Source organism: Apostichopus japonicus, chromosome 11 (assembly GCF_037975245.1).
Source record: "Apostichopus japonicus isolate 1M-3 chromosome 11, ASM3797524v1, whole genome shotgun sequence".
Classification (NCBI taxonomy): Eukaryota; Metazoa; Echinodermata; class Holothuroidea; order Aspidochirotida; family Stichopodidae; genus Apostichopus; species Apostichopus japonicus.
In genome coordinates this window covers 8,006,454-8,020,071 of record NC_092571.1, presented here as the reverse complement: position 1 = coordinate 8,020,071, position 13,618 = coordinate 8,006,454, and the positions used below count along the sequence as shown (strand labels likewise).

The following is a 13,618-nucleotide window of genomic DNA, read 5'->3' as shown; positions in this document are numbered from 1 at the left end:
TAGCACTGTTCCTTTGTATAAAGCCGCTGCAAACCCCAGACAACCGCCGTAAACCCCAGAAAGCCGCAGTAAATCCCTGTAAGCCCCTGTATACCACAGTTTGTCGTGTGGTCGGTTTTGCCCGGTAACAATTTTTTTCACCGTGGTCTTGTTGAACCACGTGTGCAATATGTGGGTTAAAACCTACGACTACTGGTTCAGCTTCATTGAGCGTCGTCTCGGTGACACATGCTTTTTAACACTAATTCCACGGAAGAAATGAGCGAAAATAATGTTTCTTGTAAGTACTATGACATCGATTCTTATAATAACTCACCATCCCATAAGTGTATATCATTACTACATCCCAATAGTCGTAGTCTAAAGAAACATTTTTCCGATATTGTTAATCTTTTATCTCTTTGTTAAATCAAGATTTTTCCATAATTTTGTTTTACTGAAACCTGGTTTACAAATGATATCTCTCCTCAAATTAAGATCGACAATTACACACTAATTGAACAGCATCATAATGAAACAAGGGGTGGTGGTGTTTGCCTTTTTATAAATAATGACTTAATAATTTTAAACACCGTACAGACTTGTCTATTTTAAACAATTGTATTGAAGAGATATTCATTGAAACGAATACACCTAGTAATGAAAAGCTTATAGTTGGTTGTGTATACAGACCTCCCAATGATGATTTTAATTTAAATATGCAGATTATCCTTAGCACCATCGCTAATGACCACTGCAGTACCTATATCATGGGAGATTTTTAATTGCTTTTTCAAAAGCAAGCAATCCAAGCATATCTACTGACATTATTAACCTTATTTATTCGAGCGAGTTTTATCCGAAAAAAACTAAACCTACTCTGGTTAGTCCATCTTCTGCCACCATAATTGACAACATTTTATCCAATGTTGATTCTCTAATGACATCTGGAAAACTTATTACAGATATTAGTGACCAGTTTCATATTTTCCTTCATGCCTCTGTGAATCAGAGTACAGTCAGGTATAACCATTGCAAGTCCGTAACTATAGCAATAGGAACATTAATAAGTTTATTTCTGAAATTAAAAGTAAAACATGGGATGAGATGCTTACTAAGCCTGACGCTTACACTTCCTGTTTTCCATTGCATAACATCAGTAAAACAAAAAGGAGGAAAAAGAAACACCCTTGGATAACTAAAGGAATCTTTATATCCGTTAAGAGGAAAAATCAGATCTATAGACGCTACCTAAAGAACAATACTAATGACAGTAGGTCAACCTATACTATATACCGGAACAAACTTAACCAGATTATTTGTTTTTCAAAGAATTTATACTTTTGTAATAAAATTAACAATGGCAGAAACAATATTGGCCAAACATGGACAACTGTAAAGGAAATTCTCGGACAAAATAAGCATTCCACTTATCCCACTGCCTTTAACGATAACAATCAACAAGTTAGTGACAAAAAAGAAGTAGCAAATCATACTAATAATTGTTTTCTTAACTTGGGCCAGGAACTTGCCAGTAAGATTAAAAGTAAGAACACTGCTGCAAAAGTCATACACATGAATCACTCTTGATGAGGGCATTGTGGTCAAGTGGTTATGGCAGTGGACTTGTGATCTAAGGATTACAGGTTCGAGCCCTGGCCAGATCATTGCGTTGTGTCCTTGGGCAAGGCGCTTTATCTCCATTGACTCTCTTCACCCAGGTGTATAAATGGGGACCTGCGAGGTAACTTGTAAATATAGTTGCGTGCGCCGGTTTGTGGCTGCTCCCTATGGGAAGTCCCCCGGGGGACACGTAGTTGTGGTGCACTGTGGTGCCCCAGGAGAGATTGATTGAATTGTGCACACTTTGGTGTGTAGGTGTGTCAAGTTACCAATGACCAGGGTTGTAAAGTAGTGTGAGAGGGCCTTGGCCCTGAACAAGACTGTAAACCTAAATAAATAAAAATAAATGAATGACAGCATAAACAGCTGTTCTCTTTTCAGTTATCCTCTTACTGAAGCTGAGTTCATTAAAACAGCAAGCTCCAACTTAAAATCAAATAAGGCAGCAGGTTACGATGGTTTTAAGCCAGGTGTAATATCAAACATGTTATTCATTTTATTGTCAAGCCCATGACTCACATCTGTAATATCTCTTTTAGTACTGGCATATTTCCTGATAAACTCAAAAGTAGTACCTATCTTCAAAAAAAAGGTGACACATTTTCTTATCAAAATTATTGCCCTATATCACTGTTATCATGTTTTTCAAAACTGATTGAACGGAAGTGGAAATAATATGTTCTGCGAACGGATGAATAGGCCAACAGTACAGTAAACTGTATACTTTGGACAGACTTGTACGAGAACAGGATTGTGAGTACGAAATAACACATAGAATTTCTTTTGGAATGAGTACCAGCATGAGACTACTGTAAGTGCAACAGCATGAGACTGAGTACAACAACATGAGACTGAGTACAACAGCATGAGACTGAGTACAACAGCATGAGACTGAGTACAACAGCATGAGACTGAGTACAACAACATGAGACTGAGTACAACAGCATGAGATTGAGTGCAACAGCATAAGACTGAGTACAAGTAGTTAGTCACAGCTCTTAGGTGGAGAACGAGTATGTAATTTGGTCCTATAGGAGCTCCTGCACAGTACCATTGAAATTTGATTATGATTACGAGTGTTATTCCATAAGGGCTTAGTTAGAATAGAAGAATGGAACCACTACAACTCTGATAAACAGCTGCAGTACTACAGAACTTCATGACTTGACCTTCACTACGTATTAGTGTAAAGGATACGTATGGATGACTGAATGCAGTATTTCTTGCTCCCATTTAGGGTTGCAAGTTGCTGGTAATGGAAGTCAACAGAAACACAGGCTTACAGGGAAGTGTAAATGCTTGTACAGTACCATTATATTGTACGTCTACAGTATGTAGCTGTTGTAGCCCTACAGGAGGCTTCGTTTGAAATTTGTTTCGTTTAGCAAAGTACGTTGTGCCCAGGTGATTTTCAGAGTTTTGCGGGTCGAGAGGTTCTGTTTTATTCCGTTTGCTTAAACCAGCGGCTTTGAAAGTACACGTATCCCAAAACCAAAGCCAATGTAATATGTAAAAAGCAAAAGCAAATTTTGATTAAGAATATACAATTTCGTAAATTTGCTCTGAAACTGGTTATCAGTTTTCATCCTCTGAGCTTCAAGGGGTCAACAGGTTTTCTCAAATGGGCAAAAATTGGCCATTTTCTCTGTGTTTAGTTAGATGACTTTTGCTTTGGCAAAAGGTTGTGAAAATATTTCAGTGTATAAACAATGTTATTTACTCTCATTAATAACTATTATTTAAAGGGATTTACTGGCCCAAAATTGGAAAAAGGAATGTTCTTATATCTATGTGTCTATATTTCATTTAGGAAGACTGTTCTTTCTGGATATTAAAACATTTTCGAATAAAAATTCTAAACTGTAAAATCCTTTACCAGTGAAAGAAATAAGCTATGCCCACAAGGGACAGTGGCGAATGCCCCCTTCTGACGGACTCAAATGGACTGCCGGTGCCCTTTTCAGCTTTTTACCACTTTTTACTTATTCGCGATTATTTACTTTTTTATTGCGCTCTCATCTACCTATTGACATTTGTCACATTTTGTTGGCGATGGCACCTATTTATTCTTCGTTTATTTGCAAATTAGCAAGGCCAGGAAAGGGTTATTTCCGGCGATCTAGGAAGTATCTTTCCCCAAAAAATTTCTGTACGCTCCGCGCCAACCTGTGGTGGCGCTCCGCTTAGATAGTGTCGAAAGCGCCCCTACAGACCATTCTCGTCCCCATGACCAATACCCCTAACTCCGCCACTGACAAGGGAGAATGCTACAAATAAGAGTTGGAAATCTCTGACCTTTTCTGGCTCTCACTTAATTCTTAGACAAATTTAACTCACTTGCTCTACATTAGTCAGACAGTTATTTAGAATTTTGAGCACATTGTAAGCCAAGGAATCACAAAGCCAACTGGCTTTCTGGTTATGCTTTGGCACTAAACAGACTTAAACTTTGTCAACATGATAACTGATTCCTGATTTACCTTTCTTTAAATGTTGCCGCATTAGTCAATAGATAATCCTCTTCATTTTGGTGTGCACAAGTTCATGTATATTAAAGCATGTATGGCTTACCACACTATCATGAATAAACATGTTCATGTTTTGGTTATAATATTAAACTGAAATTGATTTGCCTGCTTTCTTGGTATATATCCGACTAATACTTTCCATACGTTGTTGATTTTCCTTTCAAGGTGATGGACCTCATCAAGAACGGCTGGTTTACAGAGGTCAGCACTCTGTGGCCGGGACAGTCTATGAGCTTGAAGGTTGAGGAAGTACTCATTCACGAACAGTCCGCATTCCAGGATGTCTTAGTCTTTAAGAGGTGAGGTAACTGTAAGAAACAAATATGATGTGAGTTCATCTAACTAATATACATATCTGAATACAGTCAAAATTGTGTTCTATGGACAAAGAGGGACAGAAGAGTTGTATATACAAACAATCAGGATAATTTACCTTTTGTTCTTTACCATGTCAAGTTGTGATTCATAATGTGAAATATATTGTAGTACAAATAAAATATATTTTTACTTTCTTTTCTTCATGTTCCATGTTGTGCTGTGACCGTACCCTCTCCCCTCTCTCCTTCCCTTCCTCCCTCCAATTCCTAGCCCTTGATCTGGCTTACCTACTACTCCTATTGCATCTTCATCCAGAATATTTTAATTTTGTGAAGTTGAACCCCGGATGAAGGGGAAGGGTTGTACACTCCACACCCCTATCCTCCCCCTGGGTCTAGTTGATGAAAAATGTATGAAAGTAAGTTTCAGGTATGATATGAGACAGTACCCTATAGATGCAATGAAAGGTCTTACCACCATTTTAGTTTTTACTTCTCATACTACATAACCATCTTAATGTAGGATGAAAGGACCTATTAATGATCATACCCAGGCGTGATCTTAAAAACATCTGTTTTTTGTTATTTTTGCAGTACAAACTATGGAAACGTCTTAGTCTTAGATGGTGTCATACAAGTCACGGAAAGAGATGAGTTCAGCTACCAAGAAATGATAGTTCACATTCCAATGAATTCACATCCAAATCCTAAGAGGGTAAGATCTCTGGTCCCAGTGAGCAATAACGTTTGAGGATATAATCCACACATTTAGCAGGTTAAAGGTCGAACAACACCTAACCGATCTCTCTTTGAAAATTGCAGCATACCTTCCTATCTATGTCAGAGACTAACATGATGCCAAATATAAGAACTCAAGCTTACTTGGTTAAGTTTTTGGTTTCTGATGAAAATCATATCCTTTGCATTCATGATGGCGTATGTGTGTATGTATGTGTGTTATTGCATTTGTGATGCCCGGCTTGTAAACACGATATCTGAAGGAGGGAAGGTCGGACCAATTTCATTTTTGGAGTGTAGAAGTACCGCATTGAGTAGTGAGTTGCGGCCTTCTATTGGCGAATTATTTTGATTAGATAATCCAGAGATATAAAACAGTATCTCAGTGATCAGTTTTAGTATTGATGTCAGTTTCATTGCAATTGCAAGAAATAGACTCTTACAGGGAACCCAATAATCTACTCTGATGATTGAAGATCACAACTCTGTAACCTTCCTTCTTCATCGTTTGTTTGAATCTGACTTACCATTGTCAGATAAACTCTTCTTTCCCACATCAGAAAGTTTGATGGTGTTCTAGCAACATCACCATGGCAGATTTCCTCCCGTAACTTTCCATGCACATATTTGCTCGGGTTATTCACCAGTAGCAGTGGTCCTAATACTGTTTTCATCCGTTAACCTAACATGTCATAGTCTTAGTTCTGTGATCCTCTGCTTAATGTTTGAGCAAAAAAGTATTCTCCCTTTCGAACTTCGCAGTATTCTTTCTATCAACCGCTTTAAGAAACTTCTCAAACATTATCTTTTTGTTAATCATGATACTTATTTCAATAAGTTAAATGCTAAGTAATGTTATTTTGTAATTGTTAAATTTCTCCAGTTTTGTATTTTGGTTTCAGCACGACCGTGCAAATGTTGTGTTGCAAGGTAGTGGTTGTGCATAAACTTTTCATTCATTCATTCATTCATTCATTCATTCATTCATTCATTCATTCATTCATTCATTCATTCATTCATTCATTCATTCATTCATGCATGCATGCATTCATGCATTCATGCATTCATGCATGCATTCATTCATTCATTCATTCATTCATTCATTCATTCATTCATTCATTCATTCATTCATTCTCACTCTGGATGTTGGGTGTAATAAATATTTCATTTGATTTGTCCTAAATTTAAAAATAATATTTTTTGATCCTTTTGTCTGATACAGGTGTTAATTGTCGGTGGAGGAGACGGAGGAGCCGCCCGCGAAGTTCTGAAACACGACATAGACGAGGTGGTCATGTGTGAAATTGATAAGGTAGACTACACAAATGTTATGCGGAGTCAAGTTGATGAGGTGGGACAGAGACATAGCACTGATGGGCGTCACTTTGTGTGAAGGTTGATATGGTTGAACAGACACACAGTAATGCTGTGTCATGGTGGTGACAGTGATAAGGTAGAGCAGACACAAATGGATGTTGTCTGACACCTTGGTAATGTGATAGGTAGGACAGACACAATATAATGATGGGTCACCCTATGTGAAATTGATATGGTAGAACAGACACAAAGGGATGTTGTCTGACACCTTGGTAACGTGATAGGTAGGACAAACACAAAATAATGATGGGTCACCCTATGTGAAATTGATAACATAGAACAGACACAAAGGGATATTGTCTGACACCTTGGTAACGTGATAGGTAGAACAGACACAATATAATGATGGGTCACCCTATGTGAAATTGATTAGGTAGAACAGACCCAACATAGTGCTGGGTCACCACGGTGAAGTTGATAAGGTGGAACAGTTATTAATTCATTCTGGCTCACCATGGTGGTATTGATAAAGCAGAACAAAACACACAGAAATGCTAGATCACCATGGAAACGTTGATGATATGGAACAGTTTATTAAATAATTCTGGCTTACCATGGTGAACTTGATGAGGTAGAACAGACAGCAAACTGATGTTAAGGTTTTGACCATGAGACAGTACAAAAGAAAGCTTAAATCATTTGTAGTCGACAGTGATCAAAACTTGACATTCGTATGTGTAAAGTTCCTTTATAGAAATTGCCGAGGAGTCGGACTTTCGGCTTTCTCGTTCGACAGTTTTGTATATTTTTTGGATGACATTAATACAGCAGTCGGACAGGGACTTTGTTTAACCGAAGAATTCAGCTGCTGTCAGCCAAAGCAGAATTGTGCAATTTCATTGGTGGAATGAAAAATCTTATTTTGTTTGGTATTACTACTCCTCTGGTCAGGGTACACAACATGTACTGGTCTGTTAGCAAATCAGTGACCATTTTTGGTTACGTTGCCAACGTGCTGGTGTGTATGTGCATGTTTGGGTGTGTTTGCGTGTGTTTGTGTGTGCATACCGTAACACCTGTCAATCAGGGATATTAGTATGGATACACATTTTCCAACTGGTGATACACCCACAAATGGGGATATCCCCATTTTGACAAATATCCAATTTCCATGTGCAGAACCATCCACAACATTTCAGAAGTGCTCCCTCTAATTTTCTAAGTGATTACAAATATTCCCCCCAATCTCATACTTCAAATCCGCATGTCTGGTGTGTTTGTTCGACAAAGATGAAGTAGGTGTCTCAGTTCTGATTATCATAGCGCCCTCAGAATTATACACACGGATGATGCGTGTCTCCCCAGTTCACAGGGTTGGGAGACATACACACATTTCCTGGGTTTACTGCTACAGCAGCAAACACACTTCCCCAGTTGGATAGCAAAATGCCCAACACAAATGACTGTTTGCTTGTAATGCGGTGTTTTTACACTGCTTGACCACCCAGTTGGGACAATGGTCATAAATACATGTAGATGTATACATTGAACTTGTGGGAGCGAGCCCTGAACGTACCACTTGAAGATTACTAAATGGTAAGATATTATATTTTTCTTTCTTTTTTTTTATTCCATTTGGTGATATTCCCTATTTATATGTGACTTTAAGGAATTGTTAAGTGCAAAATAGGATCCAGTAATTTCAGTCATATACTTTTTGGTCTTTTCATCGCACAAAGTCTTGCCCTGTGAATAATTTTAGTTTTTGTGATAGAGTGCTTAAAATGTTGGCCTGTCCTGCTAGACAACTAGAATCCAACACTGACTTACATCAAGACATGATGTCAGTGCGGCACATCGGTCAGAATCGATCAGATCTCACTCTAAGCTTGGCCTTGATACGCTCACAGGAATGTATACAGACTATGCGTATGGCTGTGATTAAAAAAATCGCTCAAATAAAAAATAACTGAACAACATATTATGGAGAAAATTGAGTAAGGGAATTCTTGAATGTTTTAACTCTTCAAAAGATTGCTTACTTGCAACTTCATCAAGAAATTTCCATCTCAATCGCTATTTTACTTTCAGAAATGTTAACTTTCCTCGCTACAGTGTAGCTTGCTAATGATATCATTCTGTAGCCCGAAACAAAGTGCCGCGATGACGTCACAGCTCTAATTATTTTCCACTGTTTAAAGTATATTAGATTAAGTTGGCGCGAGGTTGAAAACTTCACTTCTCCTGAATCATAGGATGAAAATTCCCTAAACTAGGACTATGCCGATGAAAAAATTATGGAGTTTTTTTCATACACCCAATAGACTGCCACTAAAAAATTCCTTTAAATGCTAGGTTTCTCTGTACTTGAGGTGTGTATATCTAGAACTATTACTAATAATTAAATGTAAGTAATATCTTTGCTCAGGCCTTGCATGAGTATTACTGTCAGTTCAGAAGAAGCCATCCCTTATGAATATGTATTTGAAACACAGGCATATGGTTGGAGTCACAATTTTCAGTCCTCTTTTAAATATTTTGAATATTTTTCCATAGGTTCAATGGACAATTGTGAGACAGCATTTATCATTAGCACTGGCAGTGCTAAGTTGCATTCTTTGTGTTGGCTCATGCCAAAAGAACATCCAATATTCATTGGCAGTGTAAGTATACTTTGATAAGGCACCATATACAAAATCAGCAATGCGGAATCCCGCGTCTTCCACGCTAAACAATACCCTGCCGTCCGACTGCGGCGCTCCCGTTTTCCTGCAGTCGGATTAACCCAAGGCAGAGCCCTTCACCACTGCTAAGCCGACTGCGTCCGGTCGCGCAAACAATAGTAAACTTTATCATGAGACCCAATACTAGTTTCACATGGACTGGACGTTGCTTTCTACCAGCTAATGTAAATATTACCAAGCTGCAAAGACTATACTACAGTACAAACATCCCCTAACTGACAGTGTCTTGTTGTGCAAAGGCTATACTACAAACATCCCCTAACTGACAGTGTCTTGTTGTGTAACTTAGGATATATTACAAACATCCCCTAACTGACAGTGTCTAGTGCAACTTAGGCCATACTACAAACATCCCCTAACTGACAGTGTCTTGTTGTGTAACTTAGGATATATTACAAACATCCCCTAACTGACAGTGTCTAGTGCAACTTAGGCCATACTACAAACATCCCCTAACTGACAGTGTCTTGTTGTGCAAAGGCTATACTACAAACATCCGGGCCCTAACTGACAGTGTCTTGTTGTGCAAAGGCCATACTACAAACATCCCCTAACTGACAGTGTCTTGTGCAAAGGCTATACTACAAACATCCCCTAACTGACAGTGTCTTATGCAAAGGTTATACTACAAACATCCCCTAACTGACAGTATCTTGTTGTGTAACTTAGGATATACTACAAACATCCCCTAACCGACAGTGTCTAGTGCAACTTAGGCTATACTACAAACATCCCCTAACTGACAGTGTCTTGTTGTGCAAAGGCTATACTACAAACATCTCCTATCTGACAGTGTCTTGTACAAAGGCTATACTACAAACATCCCCTAACTGACAGTGTCTTGTTGTGCAAAGGCTATACCACAAACATCCCCTAACTGACAGTGTCTTGTACAAAGGCTATACTACAAACATCCCCTAACTGACAGTGTCTTGTTGTGCAAAGGCTATACCACAAACATCCCCTAACTGACAGTGTCTTGTACAAAGGCTATACTACAAACATCCCCTAACTGACAGTGTCTTGTTGTACAAAGGCTATACTACAAACATCCCCTAACTGACAGTGTCTTGTTGTGCAAAGGCTATACTACAAACATCCCCTAACTGACAGTCTTGTACAAAGGCTATACTACAAACATCCCCTAACTGACAGTGTCTTGTTGTGCAAAGGCTATACTACAAACATCCCCTAACTGACAGTGTCTTGTTGTGCAAAGGCTATACTACAAACACCCCCTTAACTGACAGTGTCTTGTTGTGCAAAGGTTATACTACAAACATCCCCTAACTGACAGTGTCTTGTTGTGCAACTTAGGCTTTACTACAAACATCCCGTAACTGACAGTGTCTTGTTGTGCAAAGGCTATAATACAAACATCCCCTAACTGACAGTGTCTTGTTGTGCAACTTAGGCTTTACTACAAACATCCCGTAACTGACAGTGTCTTGTTGTGCAAAGGCTATAATACAAACATCCCCTAACTGACAGTGTATTGTTCATCCACATCATTATAAATCACCCCATTTTCTAGCTTTTGTGGATTGTTGATGGTAGTAGGCCTTAATTATTTAGTCAGTTAACAGTCCTGTGATTGTCACGGTCAAGGATTTTACCCAATGAATATTTTAGTCTTTTCTGGTTTGTACTTTTAAAGATCAATCACATTGTAATCATAATATGTATTATTTATTTCCTCTCTTGATAATTAGTGTTAAAGATGACATCTAGAGGCAAAAGGTAGTAACAAACAAGTAATTAAATAGTCTTGGCTTTGTTTTCTATAGTTTACCTTCGAATACCTGTTTTAATCACACTGTTATTACAGTAATTATTCACTGTTACAGTTTAAGACTGCTCTTGTAATGTATGCATTCTTGATTGACTTCTTTTGTAGGTAAGTTCATGCCTGAAGCACAATGAGAAGTATCTGCCTTTACATACAGACCCTCCCCCCTGCCCCAGGGGTTATGGTGAAGTTACTACCAGAAAAAGGTATGTGAAGTTTTGCACATTGTTTGGTCTCTTATGAATACACATATGTGTAAAAATCATTAAGTAATTGCAAAGAGAGGTCATGTTTGTGTGGGTTGGTCCCCCCACCCTCTTTCGTTTCACTGGAGAACTTACCTTCATGTATGTAATTTGGTTTGCAACAAACCCATCTTTATTGAAATGCTTTCCTACATTGATCCACCCAACTTTATCAACCTCACGTGAAGCGTATTGATATACTAAAGCGTTTCTCCGGCATCGTTGCATTGATGTTATAATTTCCATGAATTTCTGAATCATACCAATTTCCTCTTTTTGGCTATAGTCTAGCAGTCTTTACGGCAAAATAGATTTTACACAGGGAACCCTTATTTGCATAAGGCGGAGAAACTTCTGGAGAATCTGGGAAAAGACGGGAGGCAAGAGAATAAAGTGGATTCGGATATATGTTTTCACCTGGAAAGGAAAAACAATCGTGGTGAATACTAAGAGTTTTCTCTATACAAGCCGCACAAATATGTTAGTGGTTTAACGACACAAATTTTATGCGTCTGTTTTGTCCTTATCGTACTTGGAAATTTTACAATTGAAGGTTATTATGTATTGCTGTTGCGTGAAATCAAGTTTATCGGAGTTCGATATAAACATACAGTAACATAAGAGATATACCTGCATCTGTGGATGATTTTTTTAATGGTATTATATCGTTACGCAGCTGGATGTGTTGATGAAAAAGTAGTCATTAATGAGTGTGAGACCTAATTCCAGTTTGTATGGATTTCTGGTACATACCGTTCAGTTTGTAGTGCTGTATATTATACAACGTAACAAACAGTACCTTTAAGAGTTGAGATAAATCTGCACCTGGGAATATTTTGATATTACCTGGGGGCAGGGGGGGGGGAGAGGGGTATATCCAGGTCTTGTTGAAATTAGTCACTTAAGTTTCAGACATAACATTGGTACCTCGTATGGAGTTCTTGTGTATATTGTTCATTTCATATATTGCACAACACAGCATACACGATATATGGTAGGAGATACATATCAACATGAATGAGCAATATGTACAAGAATCCATACAATATGTATCACACTTGAAATGACTCATTTAAACAAATCTGGATATGTCCTCATGTAACATGATATCCCCAGATATATCCACAATTGAAGGTGTATATATCCCCTATTTAAGTACAATATGTTGTGTTGTGAGGTATACAGCACTGAATATGAAATGGACAATATGTAGAATAATTCATACACAATGTGTAACATACTTAAATTACTCTTTGAAAAAATCTGGATAAATGTCCTCATGTAACATGAAAGATATCCCCAGATGTATCCACAATTGAAGGTGTATATCCCCTATTAAGGTACAGTATGTTGTGTTGTGTAGTATACAGCACTTAATGTGCAATGGACAATATGTAGAATAATCCATACACATTATGTAACATAATAAATGACCTGTGACAAACAAATCTGGATGCATCCTCATATAACATAGAAAATATCCCCAAATGCAGGTGTATCAGCCATTGAAGGTGTATCTCCTACATGTCATGTGGTATACATGGTATGTTGTGTTGTATAATATATAGCAAAATGAAATTAAAAATGTGTACAAATATCCATCATACAAAATATCTTCAACGTCAGGTGTGACTTACCCATTGGTTGGTGAGAATTAAATGTTATATTGACTCTTGTACATAATATTCATTCATATTGCTATATTTTGACATAACAGCATATGATGGGAGAACACAGATTGAGGTCACACCCACACTTGGGATATTTGGAATGTTAGATGAGGTTTACCACATCATGTATATATAGCCAGATTTGTTAAGGGATATTAGTGCTAACTTGTTTGGTAATTTAGACAAAGTGGATGAACCTTTGATTGGGGACACACCCACAACTTATTGTCCATGTTAGATGCAACTTATCCCAGGGATATCAAGATTTCTTGGAATTATTAAGTGAAAGTTTTTTACACATGCCTTTCTTAAGTTTAATATTAAATAAAGGATGCCTAGGTTGCCATCTCAAGATTTCCCGAAACTTTCTCAGATTGTTCCATTATACATAAAACCGACTCACCAAATGTTTTAGTTCCTTAGCACCAAGTGGTTTATATGATATCTAGGGTATTTCCTGGCCAAGTAAACTAGCCAATAGCTTCCTTAGTTTACCTGGTAGGTATTTACCCACAGATTCACACCTTACAAAAGATAGACATTTAATGTGTTCTTAATAACATGTATAAAGTACAGTGATGAATTTGACCTAACATTATGTCACAAGCACCAAACTGGTATCACCAAACCACTTGGTTTCATTTAAAGACGTCATTTGACATCAAAGT

At 37.8% G+C, this 13,618-nt stretch overlaps 1 protein-coding gene across 2 annotated transcripts in view; it reads left to right on the top strand.

Annotated features, from left to right (window-relative positions):
* LOC139975757 (spermidine synthase-like) overlaps positions 1 to 13,618 on the top strand; it is a 29,124-nt gene that overhangs the window by 3,740 nt on the left and 11,766 nt on the right. For both annotated transcript variants that reach the window (XM_071983912.1, XM_071983913.1), the window contains exons 2-4: positions 4,296 to 4,429; positions 5,042 to 5,162; positions 6,408 to 6,497. In XM_071983912.1, coding sequence (XP_071840013.1) covers positions 4,299 to 4,429; positions 5,042 to 5,162; positions 6,408 to 6,497 — 342 coding nt within the window. In that variant the 5' untranslated portion in view covers positions 4,296 to 4,298. The remainder of the gene's footprint in view (positions 1 to 4,295; positions 4,430 to 5,041; positions 5,163 to 6,407; positions 6,498 to 13,618) is intronic.